The sequence below is a fragment of the Citrus sinensis genome, chromosome 5 (genome assembly GCF_022201045.2).
Source record: "Citrus sinensis cultivar Valencia sweet orange chromosome 5, DVS_A1.0, whole genome shotgun sequence".
NCBI lineage: Eukaryota > Viridiplantae > Streptophyta > Magnoliopsida > Sapindales > Rutaceae > Citrus > Citrus sinensis.
In genome coordinates, this window is record NC_068560.1 from 20929918 (window position 1) to 20955904 (window position 25987).

The 25987-nt window shown below is 32.0% G+C and overlaps 2 protein-coding genes across 4 annotated transcripts; both read right to left on the reverse strand.

Annotated features, from left to right (window-relative positions):
- Positions 1 to 1852: 1852 nt before the first annotated feature.
- LOC102607414 (glycerol-3-phosphate acyltransferase, chloroplastic) lies at positions 1853 to 13959 on the reverse strand. 3 transcript variants are annotated; one of them, XM_006471442.4, is made up of 13 exons: positions 13484 to 13959; positions 11526 to 11623; positions 10191 to 10277; positions 9963 to 10060; positions 8500 to 8557; positions 6924 to 7025; positions 6766 to 6827; positions 6563 to 6673; positions 5877 to 5955; positions 4681 to 4800; positions 4498 to 4611; positions 3230 to 3407; positions 1853 to 2158 (listed from the first exon to the last, which is right to left on the reverse strand). In XM_006471442.4, exons 1-12 carry the CDS (start codon positions 13824 to 13826, stop codon positions 3273 to 3275), a joined length of 1407 nt encoding a protein of 468 aa, XP_006471505.2. In that variant the 5' UTR covers positions 13827 to 13959; the 3' UTR covers positions 1853 to 2158; positions 3230 to 3272. The 3 variants fall into 3 exon arrangements, with proteins under 3 accessions (XP_006471505.2, XP_006471504.2, XP_052297521.1); XM_006471441.4 differs by having other exon boundaries at positions 3278 to 3407; positions 13484 to 13958; XM_052441561.1 differs by lacking the exon at positions 13484 to 13959 and adding an exon at positions 11989 to 13435 and having other exon boundaries at positions 3278 to 3407.
- A 3623-nt stretch (positions 13960 to 17582) lies between these two features.
- Positions 17583 to 20343, reverse strand: LOC102608102 (dolichyl-diphosphooligosaccharide--protein glycosyltransferase subunit DAD1). The gene is made up of 5 exons (XM_006471445.4): positions 20178 to 20343; positions 20022 to 20069; positions 18247 to 18334; positions 18105 to 18148; positions 17583 to 17827 (listed from the first exon to the last, which is right to left on the reverse strand). Exons 1-5 carry the CDS (start codon positions 20259 to 20261, stop codon positions 17744 to 17746), a joined length of 348 nt encoding a protein of 115 aa, XP_006471508.2. The 5' UTR covers positions 20262 to 20343; the 3' UTR covers positions 17583 to 17743.
- Positions 20344 to 25987: the final 5644 nt, after the last annotated feature.

Sequence of the window (25987 nt, forward strand, 5' to 3'; positions counted from 1 at the left end):
GTTTAATATGAGTCTAAATACATATATTTCATAGTACAGCCTAAAAATTTGTGGAGTTTTATTTTGAGAATATACTCCCACTAGTATTTAGGAAATATATTCTACCCTTATCTAATTTCGGAAAAGCAAACACCCATAGACTCGAAATCATAACCTCAATGGTGAGGCCATGAGTACTATTAGTGTGCTTAATTATTAATCTTCTGATTAAAATTTCTACAAATATATAAACTAAATTAGTTATGTAATATTTCTAAAATAACATCCAAAAGATTTCATCACAAGTGATGACTGAATGCGAGGATTGTTAAGTAATTGATTTCTATTTTCAATGGAATCTCTGTAAGGGTAATGCTTGAAAAGTGTAGTTCTAGTGAATAACCGCTAACTATTATCCCAATATTTTCATTCGTAGTAACATATTTTTCTACTACGTTCGACTATCAAAATGAATAAATACCACCTCACTTAGAAATCTGAAGGATAATAGTTCAAATCCTAAATAGAAAGTATATCGTTATTCATTATTGAAATCAAATTATGTTTGGATGCCACTGCTTACATAGCTTTTGTATACCACCAGTCAAGCTTCTCTCGAGCAACTACACATAGAATTATAAATGATTGGTGGTTATAAGTGTACAAGAATAGTTAAATTTCAACTATCCATTATTATTAATAAACACATTGCATATATTTTAATTTTTAAAAGCACAAACTAAAAAATATTTTAGGATTCATTTGATATTGAGATGCCGTAATTCCATATATATATATATATATATATATATAAGAAAGGATTGGACTATTGACATTTCCTCCAATAACATCTTGTAACTCCTATTCTTTATTTACGCCAATACAATATTTAGAAATATTATAAATTTTTATAAAACCTCAAAGACAAAAATAAACTTAATTAAAATCTTTGATCCCTTTAAACCCCATTACCCCATTCTTCATTTTTCTATGGAATTCTTCAAATCCAATATCAAATGGGGCTTTTTGTTCCTTCTCTCTCTGCCCCTCTCTCTCCTATGATTTCAACACTTCACTCTTTCATTCTTTTGAAGACAAATTCATTATCATTATCATTTGTTTCTAAAATTTTAACTGCATGAAAATTGTTGGATATTATTACACACCCAAAAGTAAGAGTTAAAAGAACGCTCATTTACTCATTGTTTCTATTGTGGATTCTATTGGGCATTTGGGTTTAAATTTCATGTAACTTTTCTAGTCATCCCTTGTTGAAGTAAAACACCTTTTACTCAACTTGATATTTGATCAATTTTTTTTAATAGGATATTCAATCAATTTGAGACTGTACCTTTTAATTTTATTTCTGTTTGGTGGTTTCCATTTTGATTTTGAATAGCATTATTAAGGGTTTTGGGATTTTATAACAATTGGATTTTTCTTAAGCCACTAGACATGTCGTGTTCCAATAAGTTTCTGATAAATTCTTTCATAATTGAAGAAAATACGAATAATAGAAAAATCGTTGGTCAAGGAAGTTGGTTGCGTTTTAAATGTGTGGGTCTGGTTAGATATATTTTCAAGAGATTTTGGGAGGAGTGAAAATATTTCACCTGAATTAAAAATTGCCGCACAACCCAACTGCAGGGAGGTTAGCAGAAACAAACGGGCCTACGATTCAGCCATGCAGGCCTACTTTTAAGAGATTAAGGACGAGCCATTATAGAGCGAACTCACTCACTCATTTGCCATCTAAATTCACTAAAATAAAATAAAATAAAGTTTGAACTTATTTTCTAGGAGAACAAATTTAATTTGCAATTCCTTAAGGTGCGTGTGGACCATGTTGCGAAAGGTTGTAGATATACTAATGTTATGTGAAAGAATAATGATTGAGCAATCATCTTATATTGGACAGAATTCAATATACAGGTTATATGCCTATGCTATGAAATGATTGAAAATGCTTAGAACTAAGATATGTACAAAGTACACCTGAGATTTTGAGCTTCTGGGGCAGTTGCTTCAATTCTGATGGATTCAGCTTCTTCTATTAAAGACGGGATGATGGCAATTTCCCATCATATATCATCAATAAGACTTCAGATTGCAGTTGCAGTGCATACTTCTATCAACATATCCGTAAGGTTGCAAAATTATATCTGAGAAAATTAGTCGCCTGCAACAATCAAAGCCAAATTCAGAAACAGATGAAAGAAATTGTGTACTCAAGTCTACTTGTTCTCTTATACAACTTATAAATCGACAGATAGATAATAAAAGTGTCTCGTCACAGCTTTCTCTAAGTAGCCACTCTGTATTTGTATTGTAGACATTTGTACATTAAATAACACAATCGACTTAAAAATGTAGTACGCACCTTCTATGGATTTAAAGAAACCAATTTCAGAAACAATAATGTTAAAGATAAAACCATTAATCGAAGGCAACTACCATTTTTATTACAAATTTCACATTGGGTAGTAAAAAGTTTTCCTACATTAGTACATTCTATTATTTTATTTTGTTATCTCAAGAAAACATCAAAGCTAAAATAGTCCATTCATGATCAATATATAGGGAAATGAGAACAGCAACATTCTAGCAGCCAGATCAAACCACAATTTCAATTTGGAAGACGAAAACTTTAGAACCTGCAATGACTGTAGTCAAGCCTAAAATGAACTGGGTTTGCAAAATTTCACAAGCCTAAGTTCATGATCCTAATCTTGTGAGGTTTTATCATGGTCGCTTTCAGTAAAGGAAGTAATTCAGGATTCTTTTGAAACGTGCAGTTCATGCCTTTGTTATGAGACATTTGGCTAGAAAGGAACCACCATATATTTCATAGCAAAAGATAATAAGCTGTTAGCGCTTCGTGAGATAAAGTCTGCCTTTTTTGGCATCTTATTGGGCCTCAATACAAAGGACGTAGATGCTTCTTTTTTCTTCATCAATCTCAATTTAGGTTGATGTAGACTTGAATTTTTGGTTAGCAAGATTTGTGCAATTGTCGATAATTTAATTTACTTTTCTGGGGATACATAGACTGGGTTTGGCATTTGTTTTATGGACTTTTGATAAGAGAGTTTTTGCTTGGATATATGTGTGAATTTCTGGTCTACCTAGTATCTGTTATCTTATTAAATAATTTCAGCTTCAGTTTCTTGTCGAATAAAAACAAAAGAAAAAGAAGAAAGAGAGAGCAAGTCGTAATCCTAATCTTATAAACCATAAGACTAAGAAGTACCTATCGCCAAAGAAGCCAGAACAGGATTGCTATAAAAGTTTGACTAACCCCATGGTTGTGACAAAGACACACTCGGAATTGATGCCTTGAGTCCTTGTTTACCATGTATAGCAGATTTGAGCACATTGTATTGCTCGGTCACAGAATTATAAAAGGCTTGTGTATAAACCTCCTTAGCCTGCCAGAGTAACAAGCAGCACATTAGGAATAATCAAAATGGAGGATGTATTCCAAATGGATAATTCTTTGAAAAATGCATGAATAAGAAAACCAGAGGGTCATAAATGGGAATAATTTCGTCATTTCAATGGCATTTTCTTTAGGTAAACTTTTTCCACCTCTTTGCAGCTCAACCTGCAACCTTGTGCCAATCCAGATAGTATCCAACTTGATGATTTCAAGAACAATAATTACCAAACAGGAAATAGAATAATAATTACTCAAAGGGTATCAGCAACTGCAAAAGTGAACGGCCATTCATGAGAGAGACAACAATTGGATCCAGATGTTTACAAACTTAGTGATTTAATAATCAATTTCTTTTTCCATGAAGAAAAAAAAGGAATGAAAATATTTAACTGTCAGAAAACTCAGATATCCAGACTCCAAAAATTATGCCCTAAAGACTTGAACTTCCTCCAGTATAATCTCCATAAACTCTTCTATTTCTCTCCAACCAGGTAACACACATAATATGTATCACAGAACAGCTCCATAAAAATCTAGCTATCTGACCTACCAAAAGCACAGTTGTTTTCTTCGAGCACTTATAACCTTTTTCAATGTATAGACCAATAACCAATAATACAAAAATCATAAAGCAGCAAGATAGTGAGAAATTAACTATTTTATAATATATGCCAGTCTCACATATGCATTCATTAGAAATTTTGTTGAAAGCATTTTGTACAGTTTTTGGTTACCCATAGGGTTTTTGTTAATCTTGCAGACAACTGGTCCACATCAGCAATGGACACTTCTTGCCTTATTTTTATTTGATTTTGAGTTTTTGTTAAAAAAGACCAGCTTGATTTTCCCCCATTCGTCTTGACCCTGTCAAACATTGAGGCTTGAGAAACTGCGGGGCTATGGCCTATCTATGCTTATGGGTGTGGTGTATGCATTTCTCCAGGTTAAAAGGAAAATCAGATAAGAAATTCAAACGATATATATTAGATAATTGATATATTATACCAAAACAAATATATAGATCAAATCCATACAATAAAAAGAGAGATGCATGAACAAAATGTTATAACCCAACCAACCTCTTCAGGATTTTTGCTAGCAGTAATGATATCTGCAAAGCTAATTTCTGGCGCAACTGACAATCCAGCCCCATGGAAGGAGATCACTCTTTTCTCTCCAACTTCTCTTTCTACCTGGAGATATGCGATTGAGTCAAATGAGCAAAAACAACATTAGAAAAGGATTATAAGGCACTGACGTACCTGTGGTGGAGGGGGCATGATGTCATGACATAAGAGTGCCAAGGGATAAATATGCCCTGGAATACCAGAATGCTCTGCAAGCCTTCTCATATTGTCTATTGAAGAAGTGTCAAAGGGTGCCTAACCCCCTTATATCAGTATGAAGAATACAATGTCATAAAAGGAAAAATAAGTTGCTATCCAGTGCACAAGTTTTTTCTGTTTTGATTTTTTTCCACAAAAAAAAAAAAAGAGAAGAGAAATGCAGACAAAGAAACTAGTACCTCATTTGATACTAAATAGTATCTACTTTGGTGCTTATGTAAACAAACAGCCAAAAGCAACAGAAAGCAATGCAGTTGTATTGGCTAAAGACAACTGTACTGCAAGCAATATATATCTAAGACAAGACTCAGTTTTATTCAATCAGAAGCATCTACAGAGAATCTTTTGTTCCACTCAAATGTCAACAGAGACTTAACAGTTTAATTTACCAGTACCTTTTTGTAATTGCTTGTATGAGAAAAGAGAGTTCCTTTTAGAAATTTGGACATCATTTCAATATCAGCAATTAGAGCTTGATTTAATATAAAAAGCGAAGCATAAATACTGCATTTATTGTCAACATGGAATGTTTTTTCCACATACAGATTATAAATTGAAAATAAATGATGTCTCACATAGTCTTCTTTTTGAAATTTAACAGCAACTTTCGTACAATTAAAATTAATGCTTGACTATAACTATTTATTGCATTCTTAGCACAAGTGTTAGAAACTGTATCACAATTCACAGGCATAAATATAGAAGGTTCATTTAATTTACTTCAAGGACAAGACTACATTTACCACTTCTCATTTATCTGTATCCCCTAAGAAACCATGTCAAGAACTTTGCAACAAGTAACCAATTAATATCCATTTTGCCCAAAAGCCATATTGGAGAAAAAAGGACACTGTTCTAGTTTCCAATTTCTTAATAGGCAACTTACATCAATATCCTTTGAAGCCTAAGCATTAGTTGTATGTTCTACAGAAAATTTAGCACTCACTTGCATAGCTCATGTTCAAGATTACAATAGGAATAATGATAAAATAAAAGCTTTCGCCCATTTCTAATATCTAATCAAAAGTGACTTGCTAGCCAGGATAAAATGGTAACAACATCAGCTTTAATTTTTTTTTTGGGTTTCAAGAAAAACGAGTGTAGATACTTACTGGATACCATTCTCCTGTAACAGGATCTGGACGGTCCCTGCCACCACTTGGTGCAATCCAAATTATTTGTGATCCACCCCTAGCGTCATGTATATTCAGTTAGAAGGTCTCGTGTAAACGATAAAAGACCATGATTCAGAATTTAGCATGTTCAGAGAAATAAACACAAGCATATGACCTAATTTAAACAAAGAAGATTGACTCTGAAACTCACACATACTGTCAAGAAAACATTGGAACCAAGGCATTCAACCCAATTCTAAGTTATCTGTATATTTATGGCAGATCATTGGACACCAACCTCCAAGGCACAGGACCAAAATAAGCTGGATGGAGGCATGAGGAAAACACTTAAATTTTACAGCAAGAGAATAATCAAACATGAAAGGAATTCTATGCAGTTTTTTTGTGAATTTTTGGACTTCTAGAGAAACCCAGAGGATAACAAAAACATGTAAGGTCATAATTATCCACCTAGAAAACCCTTAGTCACAAACAAATCGTTGCCCACTTATTACAAGTCTTACAAACCTGAACTTCATATGTTTTCAGAGAAAAATAAGAGCAAACAGTTAATTGTTCAAAAAATCTAATTCATGAAAGAGGAAAACATTTTAAGATGATAATACCTACATAAGAAAATCAACCACCACAATGATCAGAGAGACATTAAAGACAAAAAGTACCTTAAAAGCAAAGCCATTTCCTTCAAACTACGTGTATTTGATTTCCTTTTCATCTCAATTAGCTCAGGGACATCAAGCATGTGCTTTTTCGAGTACACACATATTAGATTCCTAGAAGAAATAAAATTAGAAATTTGCACTAAAAAGTAAATCAGCATAACAGCACAACCATTTTTTAATTTGTCCATAATGTCCAAAAGTACCTTCCCATGCTGAAGGGCTTGCAGAGAGGATCGGTTATAACTCTGTCCCCTGCTATGTAGGTCTGCCCAGAACAATGTTGAGTTCAGTAATCCAAGCATTTTAGAAAATAAATGAAGGCAATCAACAACAAACTCAGAATAGAGAATGTTGTGTTCACCAGGTTCTCAGCAACATGTGGGTTTGTTGATTCAAGCAATAAAGCAATGATAGCAGGGTCTGCTTCAGTTTGGTGGTTAGAGATCAATACGATATTATGGCCCTGCGATCATCGTACACAAGTATTACTTACATTGTCAAAAAGCTACTACAAAAATGACCAAAAATTACTGGAACATCTATATTAAAAAAAGGTCAAACAATGTTTAGGACAAGAAGAACATCTACTAGTGAACATGCTATCATTAAGTCCTGTATTGTAGAAACACTAGAGAGTTTTCATGTCATCCCAAACGAAAATCAACATCCAAGCTTAGACATTAGATCTATACATTTGCTCCTGGTGCTCACCCTCTATTTGTGATGAATGGTTACACTATGTGTCTGGCTATATCATTCTAAAACTTCCTTGTACCAATCCCAACTTTTTATTTTAGGTTTTGAACGACTTTAATTACATTAAGATGCTGATCCCAAGAATTTAAAATTTACCATCCTAAAGACCTGTCGATAGACCATGGACCTAAGGATTTAAATAAAACTAATCTACTTTCTAAGCATCCACCACACTAGGAACTTTATTTTTAGTGTGAGTATGTTTAAAAGGTAAAAACAAGATATAGATAACTGAAGCTTCAAGAACCCAGAAGTTTAATCAGAGTTCGCAATCAACTTTGCACCCGATCTTGTAACGTACATGAACTAAGATATTGACATATAGAAGAGCGCATAAACAATGCGCATCCCACAGCCCGAAGAAAGGTAATTTAAAAGTCTTAAACTGTAAAATCCAAATGTATATCTAATTTTTCTTATAAATCCTTTAGACAAATAAGAGATCTTAACAAAATCATTTCTATATGGTAGCCATACTATATCTTGCTTTCTCAAGACTGATTTCATTCCCAACTCTATATCCCTGCCTCATGTGCATGATGTTGCCATTGCAACCATCATTTAAGTAATGAAAAAGGACAAAGCATATGCCACAACAGTCATAATAAGGAAGCAAGCATCTCTAACACACAGCTATATCAAAAAGCTTGACCTTATACTAAATAATCAATACTAAAATGATATTTTTTGCAAAAGGAACGAGTATGGAATGGAGATCCCAATAGAGACCTACAGACCTTTGATAAGCTTAGGTGTAGGACCTAGGGTTTATTTTAGTTTTTTTTTTCCGGCCATATATTTATTCTAATGTTATGCTAAGTGTGGATATTAGGGATTTCCTTGTTCAACCTAATATGATTGAGCCTATAAAATGGCCTTTGTACTAGGAGTTTGTCAGACAATTGAATAATGAAAATAACATTGTTTATACTCCTATTTTCTTTATAAACCTGATTTCTCCTCTTTCTCTCTATCATCTCTCCATAGCCCACTTAATACTTTCTACTTCTCTTCTCTTCTCTCTATGTTTTCCTACTCCCTGTCCTATCTCACTATGTCTTTGTGCACAATAATTCATAAATATGGAAGAAATAGATTACAAAATTAAATTCAGAATGATGAGTCAGCAAAGAAAAAAACTCAAATAACAGAACATAAAAATGGATGCTGAAATTGGGCACCTGGTTAAGTTTCTCTTCCATTTCAAAGAAAAGGGATACATTGCCAACGTATGAACTTCTGCAAAAAGATGATCACAATTAGACAGTGACTGAATGGAACACAGATAGTAAGTTAGATTTATACTTCTGAAATAGGCAGATGCAACTTGGCTTGAGAATAAAACGTGTTCTGTATCAAACTAGGATAATGAACTTATTGTCAAATAGACCTCTAATGAAACAAGAAAAAAAAATTGAAAAAGTATGCTGTTTTGTCTGTATGAAATTTAGAAACACACACTTCACATGCTTTTTCTGCCTACTAGTGCTTCAACAGATGTACTTCTCTTCATACACAAAAGGATCAAAAGAGTATACTTTTAGCAACAGTACATAAAACATATTTACAAACTCTAAACTTCATTTTAAGGGATTCTAACATTTTCAGGCTGATGTCTGTCTTCAGAATTCCTCCCAACTCCTATCACATTCCCCACATCCTTCAAAGTCTGCATCATTACAACTTTTTTAATACCAACATTCTTGAAATTCCCCAACAATGCCGAAAAATCCTCTCTAGTTTACCATTCTAGAGAGTCTCATCATCTATGTTCAAGGATCTCTCCTTATCTTTTCATTGAAATGCCCCTCCACTAAAAGAAACAGCATAAGAGAAATTCCTCAGATTAAGTGGGAATTACGGTCATTGATTTCGAGGCTCTTATTCATCCAGTGCATCACACTCTTCCATCTATAGATTTCTTTTTTTTTTCAATTATATTTTATGTAATAACTTTTTACACACGGTATTTACTTTACTGCAGATATCATTTGAAGGTTACAAGTTCAATAGCACATTTATAGAAAAATTTCAATGCAGAGAACAAGCTTAAATGTCCATATGTACAGTTATGTACTTATTTTCTTTTTTTTTTATATTAGGAAACAGACAATATTAATTGAGGAAAAAAGAATATGATACCAAAAGTGAATCAGAAGTTCACAAACCAAGAACTTTCCTGCTGTGAAGGATTTCTCTATTTTGAGTATAACCCATAAAAAAGAGACAAAATAAGAAAACAAAATTAACATTTGACCAAAAGAAACATCGGCAGGAAAAACCAAATAAACAGTTGCCAATATCATCTTTTTTTTCCAACATTATCTATTTAATTAACCATTAATGTAGACTTGAACCGCAAAGGATCCTGGACTTATTGAAAGCATAACTCACCAAAGCCTTATTGCAGAATGACAACTCATCTATTGTATGACAAATTCTATAACATTCTTATGTGAGTTCAAAGACGAATTAGAACATCTAGTGTTGACTGTCCTCAGAGATAGCATGAAGTGCAGAATTAAAACAACAAAATTCCATTCCAAAGGCACATCTCAAAATTCTCAGGAAACTTTACAAATTACACGGACATAAGCTACTGAAACATAAGTGTATAAGGATAGCATAGAAGTCATTGGCTAACCTGAAATCAACCAAAGGTCGTATATAATTTTGACCAAACATGTAATAGTCAAAAGGCTCTCTCATTGACTTGTGATAAGATGAGAACGTAAAAGGTTCCTACAAGAGCATTGTTATATTCATAAAAGAAGTTCAAATAAACTGACAGTTGAATACAAAATAGTGGCAGAAAGAAAGTGCATTTATGCTAAAACTAAGAATGTTGATACAGCATATGTGTCTAAATTACCTCAATGTCCAGCAATACTCGATCAAATGCAACAGCCATATTTGACAATACAATCTCATCAGCCCTAGAATTTCCACTTTGAAAGACCTGAAACATATCATATGCGAGATTATTTTGATGATACATCACAACATGCCAGAAAAGTATAATTACATCTTGGAAGGAGAAGCAAAACCTAGATAAATGAAGTTGTTCCTCATTGTCATAAAAGTAATCTACAAAGAATCCTATAGTAAATTTTAAGGCCTCTTTTAAGTTTTCAGAAGTTCAAGGTAATTACAGAGCCAGATTATAAGTTCTCCAAAAGGACTGCAGGCTTTAAGCAATAACAATATTTTACGAATGACTATTCCATTGAATTTTCATGGTAATAGTTTTCTTCAACACCAAGAATTGATGTTTGCAGCAGAATAAATTTCTAAGCATATAGTATATAGCCTTATTTAAAATTTAACACTGATGTTCAAATCCTAACCAATTTAATATGCAAACACAAATTAAAATTCATTAACAACTTCTAGCACAACCATTATAGACTATTTAGACGCAGAAAGTTTCAACTAGCTTTAGCCATTATTAAAAGCATAATGGAAAGCTCAGAGTTTTTACCATTGTAAAAATGCTTCCGTTAAAACCAAAAACAGACAACGCCAACAGATTAACTTTCTAGGCAAATGAACAGCCAATAGAGACATTAACATGGAAAACCCTAGAATAGAATTAACACGGTAACTCCACACTTAAAATTCGAATGATGAATTAAACGAAAAAGTCATGATGATGGCTTCTTGAACTTTTAAGGAATGTATATATATGAGGCTAAGCAAACTTATTTAATGGCTTAAATTTTCCACCATGTTCTAATAAAAAGTAATATCTTATTTTGTAATAAGAGATAGCATTATTTTGTTAGTCTAAGTCTTATACTTATAGATTTTGAATCATGACAAGTTAATTTCATGGTATTTTCGACATTCCTCGTCTGCCATGAATAGTCAACGGAATTTATAAAAAACCATTGAAGTCACAGGATATTGGAGGAATATTAATTTTGAAGTTTATATCACTTATCAGGCATAAGTTAGTATCAACTGTTACAGTTATGTTCGTCCCCAGTTGTATTTAATAAGTAACTTGGACCCATGAACTCATACAGAAAGCTAATGGCAATAACTCAGAACCACAATGCATAACTGAATAAATAACAGAATGATCTGAAAAATTTCATAGAGAAGAAAATGAGGCATATTGACAATACAATTAAAAAAATAATCCAACGTATATATAATATATTTGACTAAGTACATTAAGCTACGTTCAAGTGTATATATTTACTGCATTTTTATAATTGTGATACAACTCTTCCATCCCATTGGCAAGATTTGATGGCAGCCTTCCTGCTTCAACTTCCCTGCCAATTCCAGACAGAAGATCTGCAGAGAAATATTCAAATATAAGACCATCAAAATATTAAGCAGCAGAAACACAAAATCTGCAATAAAGAGGAAATAAGAGTATTACTTACTGCAGTTTTGTTTATCTTTTGGATAAGTGGACACTATATACCTCTATCTAGCTATGTATGTATGAGTGCACACGCGCACGTGTTAAGTGATCCCATGTCCCATCTGCTCTATTTAAAGCATTACTTTCATAAATTTAAATTTTTTAACCCTCATACTTTAAATCTTTACACTAAAAGAGCTATAGGTATGAGAAAAATGGCCTCCAATCCTTGTCCAAAACATGTTTCAGGGAAATAATAGCCTAGAAAATCTACCATAATCTTAACCTCTACCTTCTTGCAGGAAAGTAAGGGCAAGCTTGTTTCCAACCTCAGAGAGAAAGTGAGAGAGAAAGAGAAAGCCATGTTAGTATAAAGACCTTGTTACTGAACATGTAGCACCTTATAATTAGTGCCACGTGATGGAATGCATAATGCATTAAGATTATCAAGTTACAGAAGGTTTCACATTATTACAAAACAACCTTCCATGAAAGAAGATACATTCTTTCTTCAGTAAAATATCACATTGATGTTTGCCAAAACGCAGAATGATTTCAAGAAAACCTTACAACATTGTTTCAAACTCCTTGACATGTCTTCCACATTGTGCCTTCGACTGCAATTTGAAACCACTCCGAAGCGGGGACACAAATAGGCCCAAAATTTAATTATTAGATTACAACAGGGTCAAGAGTCTAAAAGTAGGCCTTAGTGAATTACATCATACCCCATGATGCATGGTGCTACAACTATTGACAAAAGCCAGACTGCATCATATTATCCATAAAAACTATTCTACATTTTACACTATATCTTGAATTTAGACTAATGGATAAAACTATGAATTATAGATCTTATTTTCTTTGACGAATCGGACTACAAGCGTTAAGTAAAAGCGATACTTTTACGCAACTAGTTGATCAGCATAGTTCTAAAAATTTATTTCTAATTTTCTACATTTACTCAAATTCATCATGTCAAATTCTAATGATTCTATTGATCCTCACTGCATTGCCAAAACTTCATTTAATTTGTCAAATCTCAACTTCAATTAGCTACAACAGATTCTGACACTATCAGGTTAACTCTGCCATCCTATAACGAACAAGATTTTGAAAATCAAGGGCAACAACAGTACACAATACGGCTAATAAAAGCACTCATGATAGAAGTTCCATCATCTTCCAGTACACATGGAGCTCTCTCATAATAAATAATTTAATTCTCTTGTAATAATAACAGAGACAGCCCAAGTCAGAGCAAAAGATTGACCGGCAGTAAGACCATTCCTAAGTAGTAAAAAGCAAAGACGTGCAAGCTTTTACTCATGGCTTATAAATTAAATACCCCATCTGCTTGAGACAAACCTTTTTAATGAAGAAAAAATTGAAATGGATTCCATTTTATATGGCAATGGAGGGGAAAAAGAAAATAGAGATTTGTACTTGTTCCAGTTACTATTCTCCAAAAGATAGGTTGTACAACCAAAAATTGAAACTTTCTTATCGACTGAGTGAAACTGGCCAGTAAAATCAAGAATCGACCACCTAGAATTTTTATAAAATATCACAGTCACACAGGCTGCCGTGTATTTCTATATTTTTTAATCAGTCAATGAATATAACATAACATAAAATAATAATAATAATAAGAAGAAGAAGAAGAAGACGAACAATAAAAGAATCAGATTCAACAGTTCACATGTTACGACTTACGAGACATTTCTAAGCAAAAAAAGAAAGGAAGCAAAAAACAGTAAGTGCTAAAGAGCAAAACCAAACCAAACCTTGCTCGGAACGAACGTCGAGAAACGTACGGGAGTGATTAACCTCTATATTGAGCATCTTCTTGTTCTGCTCGTCACTCGCCGACGACGACGACACGGCGGACTCCCTGTCCTGAACCATCTTAGCCATTGCTCGAACGTTGAAGGAGCTAAAGGACGCACAAGGACACGTGGCGGAAGTCCTCCGCGCACCGGATCGAAACGACACCGCAGTCGAATGCCGACGCGCGGTTATTGCTGAAAAAGAATAAGAAGAAGGAGAGAGCTTCGGATTAGACGACGAAGACGGAGCCAAAACCCTAGGCGCTGTCGTGGCGAAGAATGTGAGAGACAGAGAAGACATCAGTAGTCAAACAAAAAAAAAAAAGGAAATGAAATGAAAAAAATGAACGACAGAGTGAGTGAGTGAGAGAGAGAGGAAACGGGCAAAAGCTAGCAAAGCAGGAGAGAAGAGGGCGTTTGTTTTGTTGGTTTTTGGGGAGTTTGGGCTTAATGGATAAACGAAAGAATTTTGCACGCACGTGATTTGCATCGACGAATTGTTGGGGTGATTGGGCTACTGATGCTGACGTGTTGAGTGCCGTGTGGCGAGCTGAGAAACGATACGGTGGTTATTGGGACACGTGTCTTTCCTCGTTGGGATGGTGGGCCCCGTTCACGATCTTGTCAGGTCATTTTCACCTCTTTTCTTTTCTTTGTTTAAATCAAATAAGGGGTCATTTTCACTGAACTCCCCTCAACTATCTTCAACACAGATAGAGATGGATCTTATGTCCAAATTAACACCGACCTCCCCCGAACCAAACGTTGAGTTTTGTTTGATTGTTATTAGTACCAAAGGCAATTTCGTAGCTTAATAAAGTTAAATCAAATTTCCTGAAATTGCCTTGAATATGGTTAAATGCATGTGTTTTCGAATGGCCTTCGGTTTCAAGTAAATTATGAAAAAAAAATTGAATTTTTTTATGAAATATAAGTTCTTTCAAATAACTTTAAACTTGATGTAAATTCTAAAAAATTACTTCAATATTTGATGAATACAAGTACTTTTAAATGAGCTTAAGTCTAAAAATAGAAATTAGAAAATTAGTTGAAAGGATTAAGGGATTCTTAAATGTCTTTAAACTTGAAGTAAATTAAAAATTTACTTCAATATTTAATTAATGAAAGCGTCGTCAAATCGTTTTCTTCTTCATTTTTTTTCTATCAATCATCATGTGAGCTTATTAAAGATATCACGTAATTAAAATTTAATTTAATACAAATATGACATACAAAATAATAATTGAAATATAAGTATGCAACTCAAGAGGGGGGTGAATTGGGATTCTAAAAAATTATTCAATTTATAAAGAAAAACTTAATGCAAATACAATCCAAATTCAAAGCAATAATAATTAAGTTGATCACAATATAAAAAGATAAGGGAAGAGAGATTCAAACACAGAGATTTTTACGTGGTTCGGCCAACCTCGCCTACGTCCACGCCTCCGAGCTTTCCAAGCTTGAGGATTCCACTAAGCAAGCCTCCAAGGCTTCAAATGCTTACACTTGACTTCCAAGGTGTCAATAAACCTTTACAACAAGAGATTATCCCCAATCTCTTAACCCAAGTGTATCCCAACACTTACAATCACTCAAAATAAAAGATTACAAATTATTTTTCTCTCACACAATATTTAAGATTACAAATCAAAGCCCAATGTGTGAATAGATGAAGAGATAATGAGTTTAAAGCTCTATGAAGATTGTATTCGCGGAAATAAGCTCAGTGGTAGTGTTGTGATCAATCTTCTTTGAATTTGAATGAGCTTATTTATATCTGGAGCTGAAAATCTAGCAGTTACAAACTGTCGGACAGAAAACGGTTCGCCGTTAACCATAAACGGTTAACCGTTTCGGTTGGTCAAAGTTACCGTTGTGCCAGATTTCAAATAAACGGTTTGCCGTTTAGGATTAACCTTTCGCTGTTAACTTCTAAAGACCTGCAAGATGAACATTGGTTATCCGTTTACACTAAACAGTTAAGGACTTGCGTGAAGTGGCTTCTCTAGATATTATCGGTTAACCGTTTGTAATAAACGGTAAGCCGTTTAGCTCCAGTAACCTGCAAAACAAATTAGCCTTATCAGGTTTTGTTAATAAGTGCCAGAGGAGGACAACCTTCAATTCTGGACATTATCGGTTAACCGTTTAAAATAAACGGTTCACCGTTAAGTTCCAGTTACCTTTCCATCCTTGGTGTTTTCCGTTTTTCATAAACGGTTAGAGCTTAGGCAATATGTTGCTCTCTGGTGTTAATCGGTTAACCGTTTAAATAAACGGTTCACCGTTAAGTTCCAGTAACCTTCTCATCTTTTGTGTTTTCTGCTTTTCATAAACGGTTAGAGGTTTAGGAGATATGTTGCTTTCTGGCATTAATCGGTTAACCGTTTAAATAAATGGTTTACCGTTTATTTCTAGAGTCACACTTTAAAACAGATTTTTCAGAGAATCATTTTTAAATTTGAAGGTCCATCTTTTATGAAAAAATGAAAGGAATGATTATCAAGGCTTTCGTTTATTTAGGAATAGCTCCAATATTTTTATCAAAATACATTTAAAATTTGTTATCATCAAAATCAATATTATTAACATATTTATGTTAACAATAATCACCCACACAAACATCATATTTATGCATAACAGGTACTAAATTTTAATCTTCTTTTTATCTCTTTCATAATTGTTCACTAAATAATATTAATGTATTTTCTCACAATTATTGTCACACTTAACATTCATATTTACTCGGATAATGGGATATTAGTATTAATTTGGACATAAAGTCCACCTATGTATAGATTGGAGATAGTTGAGGGGAGGTCAGTGACAATTATCCCTCAATTAGTATCCATCCGTTTACATGAGGCTATTAAAAGAAAAGAATCTATCACACTTTTGTTTTTATTTTCTTTTCTTTATATATATATATAAACAATCAATTCTTTTAGTTGTCTTTCGCTAGTGTTTTTATTTATTTATTTATATTTATTTGAGTACATCGAATATATTATCCACCTCCTTTTTTTGTCTTTAAAAAAAGAAAAACTTAGGCATGGTGCGAACGCTTTTACAAAATAAGTAATAAAAAAGTTAAATGTATGATATTATTGGTCTAAACTAAAAAGGCTTCCTACATAGCTACAACAACCATTTCTTGTCGTGAATCAACTTTTATTTCTATTTTCAATTTAGGCATGGTGCAATCGCTTTTACACCAATCATTTCTTATCATGAATCAAATTTTGCTTTCAATTTTATTTCATTTTATTTTTAATGTCGCGATGGTTTTGATTGATTTCCTATGGAGTATTTAACAAAAATCAATTTATGTTTAAGATTGCTGTGAATTCCCAAAGAGTCACTTTATTTGTGAATTTATTCCCCAATCTTGTTAAAATTTTATCAAATTGTTTTTATCAAAAAAATAAAAATTGATTTAAGTTGTTTTTCCAAAACCTAGTTCACTAGTAATTATCAAACAAATAATTATCCAGCATAATGGTACATTCTCAAATAAGTGAAACAATTCTTTCATTTAAAAAGATTTAAACGAACCCCTCTTTTATACAAGAGACGACTTGTAAATAAATAAAAAGCCTATCATTAATGCTGCCTATAACGTTCTCTGGGCTCTTACCAGAGAATATTCAAAGTCGACTGCGGAATGTATAACAAATTCAAAGTGACCTTGGGTACACCAAAGCTGACCAATAACCAGGTTCAACTCCAATAGAAGTGATGTTGCCATCTAACCAACCCTCATGGGTGGCCTTAAATTAAATGGTTTCCTAGCCTTGTGGCCTTTAAATTAAATGGCCTCCAAGCCTTTCCTTTTATAAGCCAGAAGCTGAAACCAGTTCTTCTTTTAGCAGCAGTCCAAATTCTTAACCGGAAAAATAAAGAAATAAATAAATGAAGGCGAAATCCAATGATCACTAGAAAGAAAGAGTCATGCAACTCAGGTTTCCGGTCTCTGTATCGGGAAACCGCAAGGTTTGTGTAATTGTCAATCCGATACAGGCAGCGAGAGACACAAAGTTCCTGGAATTGTAAATATAGAACTAAAAGGATCCAAAAATGGTCCACATCTTCATTTATAGTAAGTTCACATCCTAAGAAAAATATCCGCATTAATGTCGTAACTAACTTTTACAGCTAGGTCACACTGTCATCGACCAAGAAAAATTGTATTTTAAGTTGACGCAGGGTCAAGGTTTATCCAAGGAAATTCATGATCACCAAATGCAGCACCAAATTGCAGAGAACAAAGTCTGCAAAAGCTCGCTCTGGTGGTAGGTCCTGCAATTTGATGGATAAATATCATCTGGTGCTAAAAGAATGTCATCAAATCAAAGAAACCAATAAATGGAAGTAATTCACTTTATTAACAAAGCACCCATTTTCAGCTTTTCCTTGCATTATGTAAGTGGGACAAAAAATGCAAGAATAGAGGTCCAATATTTTGAATTCATCAAACCATATTGGAGTTAGAACGCATTTTCCCCAATTTTAATTTTAATTTTTCAGCAGCAAATGCAAGCGGATTATAAGAAATAATGCACAGAAGAAAATTTACCTTAAATTCCTTGTTGTCCTTGTTCACTTGAATACGTAGACAAACTGCGATCAAGATTCCAAATCAGTCTAACAAATTGTAATATCTCTATACAATAACATGAAATTTGTCCTCACAAACTGTTACATCATAGTCTACTTACCAGCAAGGACTGCCGTCCCAACACAAGAAAGTACTCCTGAAAGAAAAGAGTTGAATGGGAAGGATCCAACAATAGCCATGTAAACTACCTGTTATCAACAGAATAGATATAAGCATAAAAATGCATCAGAATCAGCACAAACACTAGCAGCCAAGACATAAAGAAGGTAAAATTTAAGCAATTTCATCACAATACACAGAGGGATCTATGCAGGAATTTCTTGAATCAATTTCCATGATGAACAGCTTAAAAATCCAAATAAGCAACTCTACTTACCCCCCCACCCCAAAAAAAAAAAAAAAAAAAAGAGAAACAAAAGAACAAATAACTGTTTTACACTTCAACTATGGCAAAATACACAGCAGGAAGAAATTTATGATTATTAAAACCATAATAGTTTACTAAACCAGTGCTAACTGCTGCAGGAAAAAACAAGTTCAGGATAAAACAATCAAATCAACAACCTATTTGTCCCTTCTTGAGGTCCCCTCTGGACAGAGTTTTACATAAATGCCATAATCCATGAAGGAAACACATGGTGACAACCTTTTATCACGAAATTTACAGCATGATTAATGATATATTCACTTGGGAATACTAGATTTAGGATCTTGCATTATCAAACAAACACTGTTGGTCTAAGAGCAGCTTTCCTCTGCAGTTATTATCATGGTTGTAATTATGTTCTTTCATATGCCACTCAATTATTAGAGGCTGGGAATATGTTTGTGACTTCTTCTAATTCTTCTTCCTTGATTTATAACTCAAAGCTCAAGTTACTCTAGTGTTCATTAGATACAACATACAGTGCACAAGGGAGTTGTATTCTTATTCCTTTAGCCTTTAGTAATGAAATACAGATCGTGATACTTAGTTGATGAGGCAGAGAAAAGAGAAAGACTACAGAGAAAATAAATGTCAAACCCTTGCCACCCACATGACCAACTACCCAATTATTTTCAAATATGTGCGCTAAAAAGTTCCAGCATTATCTGCAACGGGGTTGCCTTCATTCATCCAGGAAAAAAAATTAAAAAGAAAATAAAAAGAATAGAACCTTGGCCTCCTTGCTAAAAAGAACATAGTAGACATTAGATTGTGCAAGGATGATTGGAATTAGGCAACTAGGACAATCAAGCCGTCAAATCATGAATGATGCACTCGATATATGCATCAAATGTTAACATCAACAAAAAAATACTACTATAAAATTTAATGACCCAGACCCTGCAATCCAGTATTCATCATTTTACCAAATACAACTTCTAATACCAGAGATTTCGAATTTGGGAAGTAAATCAGGGAAACCACAAAAAACTAGAAAAGCCTAAACAGCAATCCTACAGAGACAACATTGTAGACAATCTTTCATAATTTTAGGCCTGTTCATTAAAATTTAGCAAAATGATTTTTGAAAAAACCGTTTTCTAAGCTAAAGTTGCGAAATTGAATTTCGCACTATCCAAGGATTGTATATCAAAAACAGGAAAAAGAACATTTTGGCCTGCTGTCCGAAAGAGTTTAAAGAACTACAGGAAAGTTTTTGCATTTCACAAATCATGCTTTCAGGAAAGCACAAAATTTACCCTAGTTTTTAACAGAATTTTAAAGCATAATTAAATTACTACACACAAATAATAACAAAAAAAAGGATCAAAATGATCCAATGTAAACAAACTGACGATTTCTGAATCACCCCATTCACTAGTTCACCGAAACAGCAGATCCCCAGTAACGCACAAGTGAAAATGACATTTACAAAAGCAGCAGCTTACCTGAATTACGGAAGTAAAAACCGCGAAACCCACATACAGATCGATGATCTACACACGCATTAAACAAAAAACAGAATTTTTGTTTAAAAATCAGTTAATGTAATGAATTTAATTAGATGATAAAAAAGGCAGAGCGAAGGGTTTGTGAGGACCTACCTTAAGAGTCGTGGGAGTGGCAGCATAAGCAGAGCGAAGGGAATGGAAAAGGGCTTGAGCGTCTTTGCCGGTCGATCTCGCCATTTCCTCTCTGTAATCTGTCTTTCTCTCTGATGAACGACTCACTTTCGTTTTAGTCCGCCTGTAATAAAGCCCTGCATGAGATACAGCGGAAGTTTAATTTTTTATTCTAAATTTATTGGCCGTTAGATTACTTTATAAGCAATCCAACGGCTTAGTAATTTTAGGCATAAAATGGGTCACCGAAACAGATGGTGGAATTGGAAGTCTGGAACTGGCAAATATCCTCGTAATTATCAATTTGCTCCCTCATCTTTTAACTAAATAATAAAGACTTCATTTAATTTAGGCGACTATCAAACACCCCCTAACATAATAATATATTTTAAAACATGTAATGTTTTAAATAACGTGAATAATATTTATATTAGTGTAAACTCTATTAATTATAAATCAATGCAATCATTTTTAATAATGAAATTGATCATAAACAACTTATATAATTGTTTATTATGACATTATAAATCTACAAATATTTTGCAATATAAAAATTAGTGAGACCTCTTTAATTTTTTTTCTTTTGCAAATTTTTGCCTCTTTGGTCAACTCTATATTATTGATAGTACCAAGTATTGTCATTACTCAAAATATTTTTGTTTTCAATATTATTTGTACTAGTGACTAATATAAATAGTACAATTTAGTTCTGGATATGGGTAACTATAAGATGAAAAATCTTATTAAAAATATTTCACACAAATTTCTAAGAAATTCATTAAATTACTTTTTATGGTCTCATTTGCTCACTAATTTAAAGTCACAAAAAATTCTATGAATTGTTATATGAGCTTATACATGATTATATGTAATGTTAATATTTAATGATATTGTTTTATTACTAGTATTATTATTAATGATACTATAACTCTTAACATCCATTACTAACGTTGTTAATAAGTATCTTTGTTAGCCTTACTATTATTATCGATAAATTGAACACATATATGATAATTTTATCAATATCACTTTTCTTTTAATCAAAATGAGCGTGTGTTCTAAATATAACAACATTTTATCGTAATAAACCTTTTAATAATTTATTGAGAAATGTTGTTAATTATCATTGTAAATTATTGTCGACATTGTATTATAAAAGCTAAATAATTAATAATGTAACTATAATATTACATTGTTATTTAAAATAAAGTATGTATCTCTTTGTATATTTATGGGAGTAGGTTTTTGAGTTAATATTCGGTGGACCGTTGGACTTTACCATAAAGTGCATGTATACATATTATCAAATACCATTAAATTATAGTTTATAATGTACATATAAATTGTAAATTTTAAAAAAATTATATAATATATTACTCTAAATAGTATTCAATTAATTTTTTTTATTTTGATATAACACTAAAAGAATTTTGCTTCATTTAGGCTGGAAAACTACTGCCTAAATGAAAACATATTTACACATTTTCACAATTTTTAATTCTAATAATTTTTGTATATTATTTAAAATTTCATATTTATATATTATTATCCTTGATAATTTTTTTTTCAAAATAACTTTATTTATTGTTCAGAAACCTTAAGAGAAAATATAAAATTTATTTTTTAAAATTTCATCAAAAAAACATATCCTTTAGGCCAAGGTTTCATTTGTAACTTCATACATTAAGATCTATATTTTTTAATCATTATTAATTTTTTTCACGATTAATGTTCTTAATTTTTTTCTTGTCTTCTTAAAGTTTTGTAATTAACTTAAGTTGTATAACATTTTGAATTGTCATTTCATTTTTTTTAAGTCTTTTTTTAATGTTTTATGCTTCCAATATAGAAGGATTGGCAAGGAAAAATATTGCAAAGCATTTGATGCAGAAACTGCTATTGGCATCCTCTCAAGTGGTTGAATCCAAGTAAGGCTGGTGAGCAGCCCAAGCTTCAACTGGCTGTCTCCAGATCAAAGGGGGGAATAGAAATAATAAAATTAGTTTTCTATAATCCCTTGGGATTATTTTATCTTTTTTCTCTAATAGTGCATAGTTGAGTAGTGAACAAGAATTGGCATTGGTTGTAAATGAACTTTTTTTTTTTTAATTTGTTCTCCAAAAGAAAGGTGGTGTAAAGATAATTTCTCTTAAAAATTATAGCATTGAATTTTTCTATTAGAGAAAATTAATTTTAATATTTAATATATTTTCTTTTTTCTTGATTGCAATGATTTTCTAATGTGTTTATAAAAATATTGTTTAATTTGAGTTACTTTTATTGTGTTTAATGTACTTAGTAAAGATAAATTAATGGCGACTTAATAGAATTGGATTTAAGTCAATGTTACTTTGTCAATCTTAAGATAAAGATTGATGAGAGATTAAAGAAATAATTTTTAAAACTAAATATAATGATGAAAATTATATGTTGCACAATTGTTTTTTAAAAAAATCTAAGCACAATTATGTAAAATAATAAAATGAGCATTAATATGTAAAAGATCAAAAGTTTAAAGTATACATACGATTAAATTCAAGAAATACCATGAAGTAACAAAGACCGTTGGGGGCCGAGGGGGGGGGAGTGGACTTATACAGATTCATAGTGTTGAAAAAAGTTGAGGGTTGCAACAATGATTTTTCAAAATTATATTGTAAGTTGATATTTATTAAAAAAAAGTGGGGTCAAACGTAATTTATCTTAATATTTTAATGTTTTACTATAATAAAATGCAACTAATAACAACCACCTAAAATGTTGGCATACAGTAAAAAAATTTGGAATATAAAACCAAAAAAACGGTGGAAGTAACTGTTAAAGAGCTAAACCCATAAATTGGAACGACTTACCGATGATTTGGTAAATTTCAATGGGAACTAGAGACATGAAAAATAAACTTGAAACACACACCTACATGTTGGAATTCAATAAAAAGCCTTGGTATATAGAACTAAAAAATAATGGGAAAAAAGTGAGAGAGTTAACCTAAAAGTTGGAACTACGCAACGATAGTTTGATAAATTCCAATATAGTTTGATAAATTCCAATGGGAAATAGGAACTAAGAATTGAATTTGAAACTTTCACCCAAAATGTTGGAATTCATTAAAAAAACCTGAAATATATAACTAAAAGGTACTGGAAATAATAGTTAAAGAACTTAACACAAAAGTTGGAATGACTTATTAAGAATTTGATAAGTTCTAATGACAAGTTGGAATCTAAAAAATAAGCTTGAAGCTTCTTTTCAAAATATTGGAATTCATTAAAAAGAGTAGGAATATAGAACTAAAAAGTGGTGGGAACAAGAGTTGAAGAACATAGCGCAAAATTAGAAACGACTCACCCACAATTTGATAAATTCCAACTATAAGTAGGGATCCAAAAAGTGAAATTGAAATGTACACCCAAAATTTTAAAATTCAATAAAAAGAGTAGAAATATAAAACAAAAAACTAGTAGGAAAAAGAGTTGATGAATTTAACCGAAAAGTACAAACAATTTACCAGGAATTTAATAGATTTCAACAGGAAGTAGGGATATAAGAGGTGAACTTGAAACATCCACCCAAAATATTGAAATTTAATAAAAAGAGCATGAATAAATAACCAAAAAGTGGTGGGAATATGAATTGAAGAGCTTAACCCAAAACTTGGAATAACTTATAAAGAAATCGATATATTTTAAAGGGAAGTAAGGATCTAAAAATAAACTTGAAATATCCATCCAAAATGTTAAAATTCCATAAAAAGAGTAGAAATATAAAGGGAAAAACTGGTGGTAATGACAGTTGATAACTTTAACTTAAAAGTCGGAATAACCTAACAAAGAAATTGATAAATTTTAATAGGAAATGGAGATCTAAAAAGTGAACTTGAAACTCTCACCCAAAATATTAGAATTCAATAAAAGGAATAGTGGCAATAAGAGTTGATGAACTCAACCCGAAAATTGAAATAATTGATTAATAATTTGATAAATTCCAATGCGAAGTAGGGCTCTAAAAGTAAACTAAAAATATCTACTGAAAATGTTGAAACTCTATAAAAATAGTTGGAATCTAGGACTTAAAAGTGGTGGAAAAATGAGTTGGAATAACTTACCAGAAATTAGATAAAGTCTAATGGAATGCTGGAGTGTTGAAAGTAAACTTAAAATATCCACGTAAAAAGTTAGAATTTAATGAAAAAAGTGAAAATATAGAACCAAAAATTGGTAGAAAAATGAGTTGAAATAACTTACCAAAATTTAGATAAATTCGTAAAAAAAAAATAAGAATTTGAAAAGTAAACCTGAAACATGCACTATAAATATTGAAATGTGACAAAATAAGTGGGAATATAGTTATTTTGTGACATGTTTATAATACTTGTATAGTTTCTTGTACTATTTATAAATTTAAAATTATTATATTATTTTGCTTCATTTAATTACAATTTTATTTTTTTCCCTATTTTTTTCATTTTTTTTTCATTAAAAACAAATTAAAATGTAATATTTATTATGTTAACCGGTTAAAAACCGGTTGTACTGGTTGCGTGCATGCGCTGTACGAGATACAGCGCTGCACTGTAGATTGACTCTTACTTTGGAACTCGACCTAAGACTGTAACATGCTGGGGGTAATATCGTCATTTTATCATTTGGGACTTTTATTATATTATTTACCCCTGAACGTTGGCTTAATTGTTTATTGGTTTACATACTTTCATAATGTGTAGATAAATTCCTAAAAACTTTGGAGAATGTCAGTCAGGTACAACATTTCAGGAAGGAAAATGAAAAATAGTAAGGGCAATTATCAATGGTCCATGTCAATTTTAGAATTGTTTATCAGCAAATTACTTTTCCGTTAATTTTACAGTAAAGCTAATATCTTTTGGGAAGTGTATTTACATCAAAATTAACTTATTTGACTCAATTCAGGTCGAATTAAATAAAATTTTATTTAAAAAAATTAATTCGTTTAATAAATAAATCCAATTCAATTAAATTCTTTAAAGAAATGAAATGAAACAAAATTTAACCCTATCAGAGAAAAAAAAGAATAAACCTATATTTATTCATTGCCTTTCGCATTTTAGTAAACAACCAAGACATTGAAAAATATCTAAAAAAACATTTAGAAGATCAGTCTGATTTTATCACCTTTCATTCCACCCGAATCCTAAATATAAATATAAATAAACACTTGAAAGAAGCATAACTTGACAGGAAGTTTAAAGCTTTGCTGGCTCTCTCATTCCATTTCGGCAATCCAGGCACTTTGGCTCTCCCCGCCATATTTTTGTAATCCCCTTTCATTTCAGTCCTTATCTTCTTCTTATTTGCAACTTCTTTATAAATATTGCGATACTTTATATTTTGTCGGTTGCTGTTGTTGGGACTTGAGATAACGAAAGGTGATTTTTTGCTTTCACATATGAGCAATGCTGATTACTTTCCATCTTGATTATCTCAATATTTAAGTTTCACCTTTACGTCCCAACTGAAATATCTTTCATTCACTAGATAATGGCTAGGAAACTTTACGAACTACAAAATTCATCGTCTAACAAATCAGTAACACATAAAATTAAGACTTAAGCTCAAATATTAATCCCTAATAATATTGATTACCTATTGCAATTGCAAGTGCTTTTCTGAATGTTTCTTCAAATAATATTACTCAGCCGTGGGAATGATGACGAGATAATTATAATCTATACCGTATGGCTAGATTTTATCCTTACTTCATTGTTGATGTTATTTAATAGTTGGGGAATTTAATTAAAGCATCACAGCCAATAC